At 28.6% G+C, this 15505-nt stretch overlaps 2 protein-coding genes across 7 annotated transcripts in view; both read left to right on the top strand.

The window, feature by feature from the left end:
• Positions 1–10016, top strand: part of LOC117232313 (HEAT repeat-containing protein 5B) — a 34806-nt gene extending 24790 nt beyond the window's left edge. For 2 of the 5 annotated variants that reach the window (XM_033491642.1, XM_033491641.1), the window contains exons 2-35: positions 177–345; positions 458–669; positions 749–896; positions 963–1073; positions 1145–1328; positions 1402–1562; positions 1642–1891; positions 1981–2124; positions 2200–2450; positions 2538–2649; positions 2747–2999; positions 3092–3201; positions 3281–3444; positions 3657–3689; positions 4009–4083; positions 4155–4430; positions 4515–4796; positions 4930–5119; positions 5195–5364; positions 5469–5790; positions 5877–6143; positions 6220–6401; positions 6477–6722; positions 6783–7002; positions 7085–7351; positions 7428–7590; positions 7658–7773; positions 7842–8126; positions 8189–8425; positions 8508–8659; positions 8730–8943; positions 9052–9066; positions 9188–9333; positions 9429–9605. In XM_033491642.1, the coding sequence (XP_033347533.1) occupies positions 214–345; positions 458–669; positions 749–896; positions 963–1073; positions 1145–1328; positions 1402–1562; positions 1642–1891; positions 1981–2124; positions 2200–2450; positions 2538–2649; positions 2747–2999; positions 3092–3201; positions 3281–3444; positions 3657–3689; positions 4009–4083; positions 4155–4430; positions 4515–4796; positions 4930–5119; positions 5195–5364; positions 5469–5790; positions 5877–6143; positions 6220–6401; positions 6477–6722; positions 6783–7002; positions 7085–7351; positions 7428–7590; positions 7658–7773; positions 7842–8126; positions 8189–8425; positions 8508–8659; positions 8730–8943; positions 9052–9066; positions 9188–9333; positions 9429–9605 (6267 nt within the window). In that variant the 5' untranslated portion in view covers positions 177–213. Of the gene's footprint in view, positions 1–176; positions 346–457; positions 670–748; positions 897–962; positions 1074–1144; positions 1329–1401; positions 1563–1641; positions 1892–1980; positions 2125–2199; positions 2451–2537; positions 2650–2746; positions 3000–3091; positions 3202–3280; positions 3445–3656; positions 3690–4008; positions 4084–4154; positions 4431–4514; positions 4797–4929; positions 5120–5194; positions 5365–5468; positions 5791–5876; positions 6144–6219; positions 6402–6476; positions 6723–6782; positions 7003–7084; positions 7352–7427; positions 7591–7657; positions 7774–7841; positions 8127–8188; positions 8426–8507; positions 8660–8729; positions 8944–9051; positions 9067–9187; positions 9334–9428 lie in introns of those variants that run through there. The other 3 variants (XM_033491640.1, XM_033491644.1, XM_033491643.1) reach the window with 3 other exon arrangements.
• A 1777-nt stretch (positions 10017–11793) lies between these two features.
• Positions 11794–14647, top strand: LOC117232106 (prostaglandin reductase 1-like). 2 transcript variants are annotated; one of them, XM_033491268.1, is made up of 4 exons: positions 11794–12149; positions 13446–13740; positions 13874–14150; positions 14228–14647. In XM_033491268.1, exons 1-4 carry the CDS (start codon positions 12044–12046, stop codon positions 14567–14569), a joined length of 1020 nt encoding a protein of 339 aa, XP_033347159.1. In that variant the 5' UTR covers positions 11794–12043; the 3' UTR covers positions 14570–14647. The 2 variants fall into 2 exon arrangements, with proteins under 2 accessions (XP_033347159.1, XP_033347160.1); XM_033491269.1 differs by lacking the exon at positions 11794–12149 and adding an exon at positions 13025–13080.
• Positions 14648–15505: the final 858 nt, after the last annotated feature.

Below are 15505 nucleotides of genomic sequence, written 5' to 3'. Positions count from 1 at the left end.
TTAATATTTATGTACTGATAAATAATCTGTTTGTTTCTAATACGTGATAAAAATACATATGTACATTTTATGAAAGAGAGATATCAGATTGTTATGATTTTTTAAAATGCATATTTAGTTCTCTAATTACAAATAATAGCATTAAAAGTTTGTTAATAATATATGATTAATTGCAGGAAGAAAGTGGGTAACATTAGAAACTAATTTATTGAAATGATGATGGAGTTGAGTCATAGTTTGACTCTCAATGAGGATGCTCTTAATCAAATCCCAGAAGCTAAGAGGCCAGTTTTTATATTTGAATGGTTACGTTTCTTGGATAAAGTTTTAATAGCTGCACAAAAGGTATTATTGATTTAAATGATATATTTCCTTGTTACAACGTATTTTTGTCAGGCAATATGTATATATAATACATTTGTTGTTGTGAACTTTTATAATAATATATAACTTTCAGAGTGATATTAAGGGATGTCAGCAAAAGCTAGTAGAACAATTAACCAAACACATGCAAGGAGCTCCTGGGCCTCCTACACGAAGACTTATTGCAAGATGTCTTGCAACTTTATTTAGTGTTGGTGATACATTTTTGCTTTTTGATACTGTTAATAAGTGTAATGATATTCTTAGAAATAAAGATGATTCTCCAAGCTTTCTCCCAACAAAATTGTAAGTAAAATTCTTGTATATTTAGTTAGTAATAAATTGTACACATTCTGTAAGTTCTAAAATTTGTTAATGTTTATAGAGCTGCTATATGTTGTGTGGGATGCATGTATGAAAAATTAGGAAGAATGATGGGCAGGTCATATGAAGAAACTGTACAAATATTAATAAAGTCTTTACGTTCTGCAGAGTCACAAACTCGAATAGAAATTATGCATACTCTAGAAAAGGTAATATTTAATATCATACAGAGATTTAAATTATTTTGAAAATCTTACATATATTTGAATTATTAGGTTTGTGCTGGCATGGGATCTGCAATTACAAATGTTCATAAAGAAATATATAAAGTTTCTAGACATTATCTTACAGATAGGGTAATGGCTGTAAGATGTGCTGCTGCAAAGGTATTTTATTATGCTTTATTTGATATTTTGTAAATATACTGCTTAAAATATATTTGATGCAATATTTTCAGTGTTTATTAGAAATGTTAAATCATGCATCATTTTTATATACTACTGAAATAGAAAGTGTTGCTACACTTTGTTTCCGAGCATTTGAAGGTTCAAACTATGAAGTACGATGTGCTGTTGCAAAATTACTTGGTACATTGGTGGCAATGACTCAGCTTCCAGCTCCAAAAGGAAAAAGTCCTTCAGGTATTTTTAATCTGCGCGTTCAATTATTCATTATGCATTATGCGAGAACTATTAGTTATTATTATTATTTTAGTTACACAAAATAAAAATTGTAAACAAATTTCACTTGATGAAGTCTTGAATATTTTAATGTCCGGATTTTTAAGAGGTGGAGTAGGTTTTTTGAAGGGTACTGGAGAAATAATAAAAGGAAATTCTAGTGTTAACAGAGAAGTTCGAGTTGGAGTCACGCATGTAAGAAAAAATACAAAAGATAACATCTTATATTCATTTTATAAAACAATCTAATTAATTATTCATTGATATTTTACAGGCATATGTTGTATTTGTTCAAATGTTAGGAGGATCATGGCTCGAACGCAATGTTGGTACATTAGTTGCACATGTACTCGATCTTGTAACGAATCCAAAAGCAGCAAGCTCACATGTTGATGCTGTCTATTCTAGAAAATGTGTTAACTTTATATTACACGGTACTGTAGGGAAATTATTAGGAGAAGGGGCTCAAGCTGCTGCATGTAAAGAAATAGCCTATATTATTTTGAAACAGATGAATTCTATTGGTAAGAATAATTTTTTTTAGTTTTTATTGTTATAGTAATTTAATAGAATATACGTATATATTTTTTATCTTTTTATCCTAAATTTTTAGATTTTAGTCCAGAAAACGCAAAGGACTGTAACCAAGAAACATTATTCAGTCAACATTTATTAGTTTGTGCACTGCAAGAAATGGGAAATTTGATCTTAGGATTGGGTACAACAGCTTGTAATTTATTATCTGATCAATCTTTGAGTATGTATCCTACATATATACGATATATACTTACTAATTTTTTTGATATTTATATTAATTTGAATGTTTTTCCAGATTTAATTGATACCATTATGGCTGTTTTGATTCATCCATGTCAAGCAGCTAGACTTGCAGCTTCGTGGTGTTTACGTTGCATTTGTGTAGCAGTACCAAGTCAGATAACACCTCTAATTGATCGTTGTGTAGATGGAATAGAAAATATGCGTAGTTCACCAGAAGCAATAGCTGGATATAGTAGTGCATTGGCTGCAGTTCTCGGTAGCGTTCGTTTATCGCCACTTGGAGTTCCACATACAAAAGGAAAAGTAATTATTTTTAAATAACATTTATGTCCCTTCATGTGATTTTATGATGGCGTAGAATTTTGTAAAACAAAAATAATTTTATTTTAGATTATATTTAATACTGCAGAAGAACTTTTGAGAAGCGCAAGTCAAAACAGTCGTTTATCGTTAAACAGAACACATGCTGGATGGCTTCTAATTGGAGCTATAATGACTCTTGGTATAGTAAACTTAAATCAATGTGTTGTAGAACAATTAAATAGTAAATGTATTCGCATCCTTAAAATATTATATCTAATAAAAAACCATGGATTTAGGAACGGCGGTGGTAAAAGGGTTATTACCTAGAATGTTGTTATTATGGAGAAATTCTTTTCCTCGTTCAAATAAAGAACTCGAAAGTGAAAAGGCTAGAGGTGACGCTTTTACATGGCAAGTGACTTTAGAAGGTCGAGCTGGTGCATTATCTGCGATGCATAGTTTCTTGTTACATTGCCCCGAACTTTTAAACGATGATATTACGAGACGGCTTCTAACACCAATTGAATCTGCATTGGCAATGTTAACGAAGTATGTTATATTTATATATATTTCTAAAATATTTCTAGTCGTTGCTTCTAAAATATTCTTAGTTTAACGTTATATCCAAAATAACATTTCAGTTTATCACCTGTATTGAAAAATTATGGTCAACAATTAAAGGCTCCAGCTGCTATGGTTCGTTTGCGTTTATATGAGACACTATTATTATTACCACCTCAAACTTTTGAAGGTAATGATAAATATTTGTAATTATAAGAATTATGTGGAGGTACTACTTAAAGAAGCGAATAATTGCAAATATTAAACAGGTTCTTATACACATCTCTTAAGGATGTTGGTATCAGAGTTTACATTAACTGAAAATCCTGGAAATACTACAACTTCATTATTGCGTGCAGTTTGTCATGCCAATGATTCTGTAATCCTTGGTACATGGTTACAAGAAACTGATCATCGTACAATTGAAGATCAAGTATGTGTTTTAAAATACTACTTTATAACAGTGTTCTACATACATTTTTCATGTGCTCTATGTGTAGATGCTGTTAACATATCTTTCATATACCATTATTAACTTTTATTAATGTAGAAATTTAATGTAACAACTAAGTGGTCAAACTATAAGGAAATTTAACATATATAATATTAATTGAAATTAACATTCATATTTCCACTCATATCCAGATGGAACCAAACAGAAGGGCAGATTTGGAACATGTGAGTAATGTTCTATGAAGCCTTTCATTATCTGCTGTTCATCTGCACAATTTTCCTTTTACACTTTTTTTTATTTCTTATGAATATCGTAAATTAATTTATAAAATAATGATAAATATTAAGATTGGTAGTCCCAATTTATACTTTGTTTTAAAAACTGTTAATTATAATTAATTTCATGTTCATAGGTTCTATTAAGATAAATGTGTTATACTTGTTTTTATTTTTTACTTTGTATTGTTCATGCTATTGATATTAAAAACAATAAAATATAAAAATGGAATTTACTCAATCTACATATATATTGTATTTGTTTCAGCTGCAACCAAATAGCGCTGCAGGGTCTGGAGCTTTGGAACACAATCCATGTTGTCTTTATAGACCTGTACCACAAGTAATGTTTTTTAGATTTTATTAAAAATATAGATTTTTGTAATGATTTTAATTCCATTGTTACTGTTTTAGGACGATATAATTCCTGGACCTTTGCCTTTGGGAGTTGCAGTCATTGATCTCTCTGTATCTCTGTTTGGTCAGATCTTCCCACGTGTAGCAAATAAGCATAGATTGCAAATGTTAGATCATTTCAGTGAATGTATAAAACATACAAAATCTGGTAGACAAGAAGCAATACAGATGAACGTTTTTACGGCTGTGCTAAGCGGATTAAAGGGACTGAATGAAGCAAAAACTGGCTTTGGTCAAGAAGATGTTAAGAAATCCGCGACTAATCTCATTATTGTAAACATTGTCTTATAATAACATTACAGTATATTTTCATTTTATTCGTTATAGAGAACTTAATTGATATTGTTTATATTATAGAGTGCTTTGGTAAGTAGTAATTCGATACTAAGATGGGCAGCTGGAGAAGCTGTTGGAAGAATGGCTCAAGTTATTTCTGATCCCAAATTTACGGCGGAATTAGCACAAACAAGTTTTGACCGCTTAAAATCTGCTCGCGATGTTGCTAGTAGAACTGGTCATTCTTTAGCGTTAGGGTGTCTTCATAAATACGTGGGTGGGATGGGATCTAGTCAACATCTGAATACAAGTGTCAGTATTTTACTCGCACTTGCTCAAGATAATTCATCTCCAGTAGTACAAGTAAGTCTATATTGATATATGTATAGCTAGTTTTAGTTAGGTACTCTTTAGGCTGCTCTTACATAGTCTTTTATGTATAGTTAGTTTCAGTTAGGCACTAGTTAAAAAAATGTAATTTTATCCTTTTATTCAGGTATGGGCATTGCATGCTCTTGCACTTATAGCTGATTCTGGTGGACCAATGTTTCGAGGCTATGTTGAACCTACATTATCTTTAGCATTGACTCTTCTTCTTAACGTTCCTCATTCTTATATTGATGTACATCAGTGTATAGGAAAAGTATTATCAGCTCTTATCACAACAATAGGGCCAGAATTACAAGGTCCATAGCTTTTACCATACTTCAATTACAAAAGTTTAAATACACATAATGTATATTGATTGTTTGTATCTTTAGGCAATACATCAACGATTTGTATGGCACGTTCATCGTTTTTATGTGCTTGTGCAATTATGCAAGATCATCAAGACCCTCTTGTACAGGCAGAAGCTACAGGATGTCTTCAGCAACTACATTTATTTGCACCAAGACATGTTAACTTATCTTCTCTGGTTCCTACACTATGTGTAAGGTTTACACTACATTTATATTTCATTTGTCCATGTTATAGTTCACTTGTCATAAATGATATAAAAATATTTCTTTATATTGAAATTTATTTTATTTATAGCGAACTTTATCAAGCAATCATTTGCTTCTACGTAAAGCTGCAATCTCTTGCCTTCGACAATTGGCTCAACGCGAAGCGAAAGAAGTATGCGAACATGCAATGACATTAGCTAACGAAAGTCGAGATACTAATATAGTAGAAGGTCTTGTTATAACAGAAACTGGTCTACCGGGGGTCTTGTTTAGTATGTTAGACACAGAAACTGATAGCAAATTAATTAAAGACATTCATGACACGCTAACGAGTATGCTGCAAATTTTAGCAGCAGATCATCTATCTCAATGGTTGTCCTTATGTAAAGATGTTCTTACAATAGCTTCAGGTATTATAATATACTGTAATGTCAACAAAAATAACCATTGCTAAATTGAATAAGATTAATAAGATATTCATGCTTATGATGTATAGAAACATGTAATAATGAAGAAGGAAATACTATTGACGTCGAAGATAGTACTACGGATACTGATAATGCAGATACAGAAGGAGATGATGATCAAGCTGAATTTCATGCAGACGAATCTACAAAACAACGGCCAACTATTACACCAAGGTGGCCAACTAGAGTATTTGCAGCACAGTGTGTTAGAAAAATTGTCGCTGCTTGTGTAAATAATAAACAAGCGCACTTTGATCTTATCTTAGCGAAAGAGATGCAAACATCTAAGGGAAAAAGTATTAATTCTTCAAATTGTAATATTTTTAAATATAACTACCAACTTATAACTTTGCTAATATTTCCTAATTACAGGCGACTTTCTAGTATTACATCTTTCCGATTTAGTACGGATGGCATTTATGGCCGCGACAAGTGATTGTGATCCTCTTCGGCTTGAAGGATTGAAAACGTTACAAGAAATCATAGATAAATTTGCCAAAGTTCCTGAACCAGAATTTCCTGGACATTTGTTACTTGAACAGTTCCAAGCACAAGTAATTAATTATAAATATAGAATTTTGAGGTATATTTCATAAATATATCACATTATTATTTAATAATTATCACAGGTTGGAGCTGCGTTGAGACCTGCATTTTCAGCAGAAACAGCATCTCATGTTACAGCTGCAGCATGCGAGGCATGTAGTGCTTGGATTGGAAGCGGAGTTGCTAGGGATCTCAATGATCTTCGTAGAGTACATCAGCTACTAGTATCTTCTTTAGAAAAATTAAGGGAAGGACATACACGACCACAACTTTATAACGAAAGTTTGTTAACACTTGAAAGATTAGCGATTTTGAAAGCTTGGGCAGAGGTAAGAAACAAATTGTAATACTATCCTTTCTCTCTTTATACTTATTACTTTCTTCATCAGGTGTATGTAGTTGCTATGGTAAAAGATGGTTCTGCATTAAACAGTAAAGACACATTCAATCAAAATTCGAATCAAATTGATGATGACAATTGTGAAGATTTTGGGAAATTTGAATTTCAAACTGAAAGTTTATTAAGCTTAGTGCAACCAGAGTTATTAAGTTTAAGTCAATATTGGCTAGCTGCCTTGAGAGATCACGCATTACTTTCCTTACCTCCAGGTATAAATAGTTTCCGTGCTGTATATAATATTTTAAATTATTTGTACATAGTACTTATAACGATAAGTCAATATTTTATTAGAATTTTCCAGCCAACTACCTCATGATGGTGGAGCTTTTTACACAACAGATACAATGGAATCTGCTCGACCTCATTATGCTGAATCATGGGCACCAATTTTACATGCTGCAACACTTTGGCTTAATGCAAAAGGATTTGGATTAGAAGAGAGTAAAAATGAAGTGGAAGCATCAAACGCAACTAATAATAATAATAATAACAATAATAATAACAGTGATGTCTCTACTAATAATACTACAAATGTTGAACGTTTCCATTTATTATTTGGTAAAAATTCTTCGATAATATTAAATTAAACATTATATCTTATTTTTTAGATAGTTATATTTATTAATTATTTTAGGTATATGTATGGAAGCATTATGCAGCCCTCGTGCTTCGGAGTCAACTCAAAATACAGAAACATGTTTAAATGCATTGTACACTTTATTAGATTCTACTTGGGCTCGTAAAGTTTTAAGTACAGACCGTTCATTACCGATTGAATTATGTAATGTTCTTCACAGGCAAGTCCCTTATTTATATAAATATAAATATACATATTATGATATCTTACTGTATATTTTGTTGCAGGATGCTTTTAACAAGAGAAAGTTTCGTAATACAAATGATAGTAATGGAAGTTTTGAAACAAATAATGAAAGCAGCACAGGAAGATTTGACAGAGAGAAAAAAATCTAAATTGGAAGGTAAAAAAATGTTGTCTTACATATTCAGGGAAATTAAATATACAAATATATATATTATTTTATAACAGAAATAGCACCAGCACATGAAGAAAGCAATGAAACTCAACATGTAGATTTACTAGGGGAAGGAGAAGAAAGTGGTGAACTTAATCCTGGAAAGTCATTAGTATTTGCTATTCTAGAAGTATGTTTGTGTCTTTTAGTCCGACAAATCCCAGCACTAAATCCTAATCCTGATGGAACAACAGCGATTTTATCCCAAAGGGGATATATGCCATCTGAAGAAAGTGGGAAACTCATAGCTGCTGCTCTTAATATAATGGAATCTCTTCCTACTCTTTGTTCTCCTCAAGGTAAATATATGCTTTTAAACAAAGTAAATATTTATTTTTAACACATACTCTTTTAATATTAGGAGCTGTAGCAATTTTACCAACACTCCTGTATTTATCAACTGGAGTGATCAGAGAAACTGCAGTGCGTACGGACAGTGAATGCAATAAAACAACATCAGATACACCAGTTCATGCAGCTTTACATTGTATAAAAAGTCTTACCACAAATAAATATGCAAAAGATCATAGAAGTCAGGAACAATGGACAAGTCTTTTACAAAGTGCTCTTGCCAAAATCATCGATCTGGCTAAAACCGGTATTTGAAGTTAAAATCACATAAAATTTGTTTTGATACTAAAACATATTTAGCTAATAAATTTTTTAAAATATATTTATAGGAAATGATGAAACGAAAATGGACGAAGTGGCGATGATGTTAGGTATTGCGGTATTTGTTCTTCATGCATCGTCTGAAGTTGTGAGTGCACCGAATTTACAATTTCCGTGTATAAATCATTTTAGACACGCTTTCCAGTCAGAAAACATAATGGTAATAATGTTTCAATATTATGTTATACATTGTTTATAATTTGAGATATTTACCCTTTGAAATTTTATAGGTCAAATTAAAATGCGTTCAAACGTTGAGAACGATATTTTTACATCCAGATCGTGCAATAAGCACTCCTTATATTCATGCATTAGCTCCAAGATTAGTAGAATATCTATATAGTGACAAGAGTAAACAGATTACAACTGATTTAGAATTATCTTTCACTTTGGAATGTATTAGCACAGTTGAAGCTCTTATAGGACTTGCTGATCTTTCACATCGTACGTATTAATCTGTATTATTTGTATTTTATTTATTACATAACATTTACAATAGTATATCAATATTAGAATAGTGTTATGACAAAAAGTATGTTACATGCTATTCAGGAGACCTTTTACAAGGTTTGTAAAAAGAGAGTAATATATTTACTCTGTATTTTATATGATAAAATGCAGTTTATTTGACTAATTTTAAATTATTTTAAATTTGTTATAATCTTAACATATTTTTATAATTAACTAGGTATACAGATGTTGACTTTACTTGTGCCAATCCTAATTAATTATTTATTAGAGGGAGATCAACTACAACATGCTTCCAAATATCAATTAAGTCTTCATCAACAAAGTTTTCAATGGCTTAATAAGATAGGACCAAAATATCCCCAGGTACTTAGTTCATGTTTAAATAAATTCGTCTTTAAATACAAAATACAAAATAAACATAAATTACTAGTATCTAAGTATTCAATGTTTTATTTTAGGAATTTAAGATGTTAATGTCTCAATCTACAGAACTAAAAACTAAATTAGAAAATGCAGTGAGATCCACTCACCAACAAGCACAAAGACATACTAGACCAGTAGATCTTGTAAAGCCACAGATAAAAATTTCTACACCATCCATCAAGCTCAAAACAGATTTCTCAAATTTTAATTGAAACTTTCTATAATCACATTTGACATGTTGTATATTTATTAGGGAAAGAAATGTAGTTTATTTATTCTAATTAAAACTTTTATAGCTTTAACAATTAAATATATGTTACAGGAACAATACAAACAAAATCTAGGCTTTTATTTTTTAAACAAACATTATACTTTTATAACATGAAGAGTAAAAAATAAGATAATGTAAAAAATAGGACATAATAGTGTTTCTAAATAATATACAACATGTTAAAAATAGTGCATCTAATCCTATTACTGAATAATAATATATCATCATTGTATTAGTTCATTAGTTAACTTCCATGCATGACGTGTGGAACAGATATAAGATATAACTTGATATTATGTGTAAGATAAAATATTTTAATTATGAAATTTTCATAAAAATTTCATTAATATAAGTACTTGTTTCATAGTACTTATTCCTTAGCACTTAGTATTATTTAAGATAAAATAATGATTTAAATATAAAAACATTTAAGAAGATAACATTGGCATAATTATGCAATATATAAGTTCAAAAACTCTTTTTTCATCGTACGAATTTATGTTCCTTAAATAAAAAAAATTATTGCTTTCGCCTCTTATATATAAAAAATTTAACGTAATTTTGAAAATGTATATTAAAATTGTACAATTATATTTATTTAAAAATGTAAATTGTATTTTGTAGAAAATTTTAATAATTCTCATAATTTTATTGATATCTTTATAAAAAATTGAGATAGTAGGGATTACATCAAGGCACAATAAAAATTATGTAAAGTAGTAGAAAAGTGTAAGTATTTTATATTCCATAACTGAAACAATAAATTTTCATAAATTATTTTTCATATAGTTAATTTTCATATCATATAAAACTATAATATTCTGTATTATTAAGTAAAGTTTATTTAAAAAGTATTTTATATTTATTTAAGTACAATTTTGATACCTTAAAATTTGTACAATATATAATTATATATATATATATATATAATTATATATACAATATATAATTATTTACAATAATAATTATATTTTACAAACTTTAATTTCATACAGTGATACATAATAACAAATATAACAAATAGTTCAATTTTTTAAATGAGTAGTATAAATTTTCATTGTCTAATAATCTGTAGTATTAAGATAGATATATTAAACTATGTATACTGTGAAATAAATTAATTACATAACAAAGAGCAACATTATATGTGTTATGAAATAATATAATTTATATAAAATTACGCTAATGAAATACAAAAATATTAGAATAAAATATAATCATTATATAAATGCAATATGAAATACTCCTTTATAGCATAAATTAGGTAATAAAATAGGAAAAATATGTTATATTATTATTAATTATTATTACTATTATCGCAATATTAACTTTAATATCTGTAATAATCAGATAAAAATGTATTAGATATTATGTATTAACTTTAATATCTGTAATAATCAGATAGAAATGTATTAGATATGATATCAGAAATTATCAGATATAAGCAAACAGACAAACTTAAAAATACATTAAAAAGTCCTGTATTGCTTTACTATAAATATTTTCAAAATATTACAATAATAATTAAAATTTTAAACATACAAACTTACTTAATTAATACTACTTAATAAAATACTTACTTAATTAAAGACATTTAAAGAGATTAATACTTACTTAATAAAAGACATATGTTGAAATTAAAATAATATTTATGTTCATTTAAATGTCTATTTTTCTATATTACTTCTATGTATATGTGTATACTTATCATGCTAAATTTTGATGTAAATCTTACAAATATTATGCTCATTTTGTTTCTAAAACCAATTATAACTTATATTGAAATTTTATTTATAATGAAATATTCAATAGAGCACTATGCATTTGACATATATTATAATAATAATAATGGAATGTATTTATATTGTATTAGATGTTAGATAATACAAAGTATTAAGTTAAAATTTGATGCTTTACAGATATATACATATGTAAGTTATGAAAATAAAATATTAATTGTGTACAGTTACATCTTACATTAATTTCTGATATAATTTGGATATTTTTAAACTTAGTATAAACCTTTATTAATTAGGTAAATTAATAGAGTTCGATTTAGTACCTTTAATAAGTTAAACGTATTGTTGCAGAAATATCAAATGAATTAAAAAATCCTGTTATTTCATCAAGTTGTATAATTACTTATCAGGTAGAAATAGAGGGGAGTTCCAGAAGAAAGTAATCATTGCGATGAGAATAGTCTGTTAGTCAGTTCGCATAAAGTGATCTGTCGACTATATACCATTTATTTCATTGAGTTAGGTAGTTTATGTGCTAGTGGTTATTTTAACGACTATAATTCCAAACAATATTGTGCAAATTATCAAGTTAAAACTATTGCGAAGTCATTATTCTACTGCCTGTGAATATTTATGAAAAATGGTAAAAACAAGAAGATTCATTGTAGCAAAACATTTTCAAAAGAATCCAGAGCCATCAGATTTGCAATTGATCGAAGAAGAATTACCTTCTCTTCATAATGGAGGTAAAGATTTTAATAATAGTGTTATATATGTATCGATTAAACAAATGAAAGTAGATGTCACACGATTTGTCATTAATCAACATTTGACATTGATAACTATGTATTTTTTAAAATAAAAAACTAGTTATATTGATATTCTTACTCATTATACTCATAAATTCATTATATTCATTGTTTATGATTACATTTTTTTTCCTTTAACATTGTGCAACAACTTCAATGTCAAATGATATAAGATGTAATTATGTATTTATTTAACCCTCGACTCGTGACTGGACTCAACGGAGGTCACGATTAATGCTTACGCGGCATTTATAAAATATTGTAGACATATGCATTATCCTAAAATATTGTCCTAAAATAGAAAACTATAGAATATTGTGCTCAGTTATGATTTTTTAATACACATTTTTCTGATGATCTAAAAGATATAAAACATCATTCAATAAAAACATACAAAATATACTCATTACTTTGAATTTACAGAGAAAATTGAAGATTATATTTAGAAATATTCGTTTATTATTGATATGATTTTTAATATATGTACATTTCGTTGATATAATAGAAAAAGGAAAATATTATAAAACATTATTCAAAAATAAAAAGAAGAACACAATAAAAATTTATCTATGAATTTTAAAAATGGTACAGATAAACATTTTTTATATAAGAATTTTTTATATAGTGAAACTTGAAAAAACGTTTTAGAAAATAACGTTGAATTGACGGGATGAAATTACACAACTTATATAAAAGATACATGCATTGTACATGTTTCCAACGTCTACACTGTATATTGAATAACTTAGTAATCTATAAATGTTATAAATGGAGAAGAGTATCATACAATAATGGATGTTTTAGCTTCTAAATGACATCATTATTCAATATACTTTATTCTTACGGGGAGAATGTTTTTAACGTGTTTGTACGTATTTCGTAACTATCGCGATTCCGTAGGGTCAAATGAGACAGTTATGATATCATTATCAGCCTACAGACAATATCCCTTGTCATATTATTGCATAACAAGTTTAAAATAAATCTTGCATTAGATGATTTAATATCTTTAACATTATGATTATCATACTATTAATAAGTACTAATTGTATGCAAAAATATTGACATTAAAAAATAAAAGATAATAAGAAATAAAAATATATTCTGTGCATATTTAGTATTTAATAATATTGTTAAAAAATTAAATATTGAAATAATTGTAATGTTGTGGAATAAATATATATATACATATAATGTCCTAAAAGCTGAATAACATATGATTTATGTTTTCAGAGTACCTTGTTGAAGCAGAATATCTCTCTGTGGATCCTTACATGCGAGTTTATATTCAGAGATATCCAGTGGGTGTAACAATGATTGGTGCACAAGTAGCTAAAATCATTGAATCAAAGAATCCAGATTTCCCAGTAGGAAGAAGAATTGTTGGTTATTTGGGGTGGAGAACACATACCATTATAAATCCACATCGTTCATCTGAATATGAATTCTTAAGCCAAAAACCAACACTGGTGCCTGATATTGGAGATCTATCACCATCACTGTATCTAGGAATTTTAGGAATGCCAGGGTAATAATTAGTACATCAAGTGTGTATTTTGTAATCTGATCTGTTTTTATATAATTTTTTATAAATTTGACCAATATGATATATTTATCCATTCTAAACAATTTATTCAAAAGTTTCATATTTTCTATGTCAGAGCCACAGCATATTTTGGTCTTCTAGAAATTTGTAAGCCGAAACAAGGCGAGGTTCTTGTTGTAAGTGGAGCAGCAGGAGCTGTTGGTTCCCTTGTTGGTCAAATAGGAAAACATGTTTTTGGACTTACTGTCATTGGTATTGCTGGTTCAGATGAGAAGTGTAAATGGCTTGTAGAAGAACTTGGTTTTGATCATGCTATTAATTACAAAAAAGGAGATGTTGAAGTTGCTTTAAGGAAAGCTGTGCCAAAAGGAATTGACTGCTATTTTGATAATGTACAGTTCTCTAGCATTATAAAATAATATCAAAATTTTGTCACAACATATTTATTATGATTATGTTATAATAACAGGTGGGAGGAGACATTTCCAGTATTGTTATATACCAAATGAAACCCTTTGGTCGCGTAGCTGTATGTGGATCTATATCTTCGTACAACGCAGATTCATCATCGCTACCAAAATCGACGATTCTTCAACCGTCGTTTGTGTTTAATCAATTAAAGATGGAAGGTTTTGTAGTGACTCGTTGGGATAATCGTCTTTCAGAAGCCACAAAAAAGAATCTTCAATGGATACACGAAGGGAAGCTTCGCTATCGTGAAACAATTACAAAAGGTTTTGATAACATGTTTGATGCATTTGTTGGCATGTTACAAGGAAAGAACATTGGCAAAGCTATTGTTCAAGTTTGAAGGCTCAAGAAAAGAATATTGTAATTTGTTTAAAACTACTTGTATACCTCTCTAAAATACATATATTTTTTGTCTTAATTTCATAATTTTGATTATAAACCCTCGTTGTTCATATAGTAATTAGTATAGACAAAAGATACAAAGTAATTAGCATAGACAGTTTTATTGCAATATATTACACAGATCATAATGCATCACAATGAATAATTACATTTGGTTTTTTTGATGCCCGAGAGCATGATCCTTAAACCTTAGGTACATATCTTAGTTATCGTAACGTTATGTCTAGTACAACCTTATACGATACCTTACTGAAAATTACGCAAACTTACATCCATTTCTACTTACAATATAATACATTTCTCGATTTAGTGGAAATTCCATTATACCGAAACTTCCTCGAGAGATAAAAATTTACACAGAAATTTCAATAATTTAAACAGAAATGTATTTAAATTCAATTTACATATATGTTATTACGGCAAATATTTCTGGTGATACAAATTAATTTTTATAATTACATTATCAAGATATCGTTGATGTTATGCCATAAAGTAAAAAGTTATTCAGAAAATATTTTGAATGTCTCATAGGACAGTACCTTTTATACAACTCAATTTCTTATCTTCAAGCTTTTCTTCGTAGATTTAATTTATATATGTTATAAGATCCACTTTCGCGAATCGAACATAGTACAATGGAACATGTATACAATGCTGTCGTAAAATTGTCGATGAATTAACTTTGTTCGTTCATTTTGTCTTTTAAAAATTATTTAGACTTGAAAAATTCGAGGCGCGATAAAAATCGGGCATTCATTTTATGCAATTTTAATAAACAATGTAAGGCATAATTTAAGGAAACTTTGCTTATTTGTTTAAATATTTTTTTCTTTAATTATAAAACTTTTCTAAATTTAAATTGTTTGTTCTAGGA

Source organism: Bombus vosnesenskii, unplaced genomic scaffold (assembly GCF_011952255.1).
Source record: "Bombus vosnesenskii isolate JDL3184/JDL3185 unplaced genomic scaffold, Bvos_JDL3184-5_v1.1 scf7180000013285, whole genome shotgun sequence".
In the NCBI taxonomy this organism is placed as follows: domain Eukaryota; kingdom Metazoa; phylum Arthropoda; class Insecta; order Hymenoptera; family Apidae; genus Bombus; species Bombus vosnesenskii.
The sequence above is the reverse complement of the archived record's forward strand: the minus strand, read 5'-3'. Positions and strand labels throughout refer to the sequence as shown.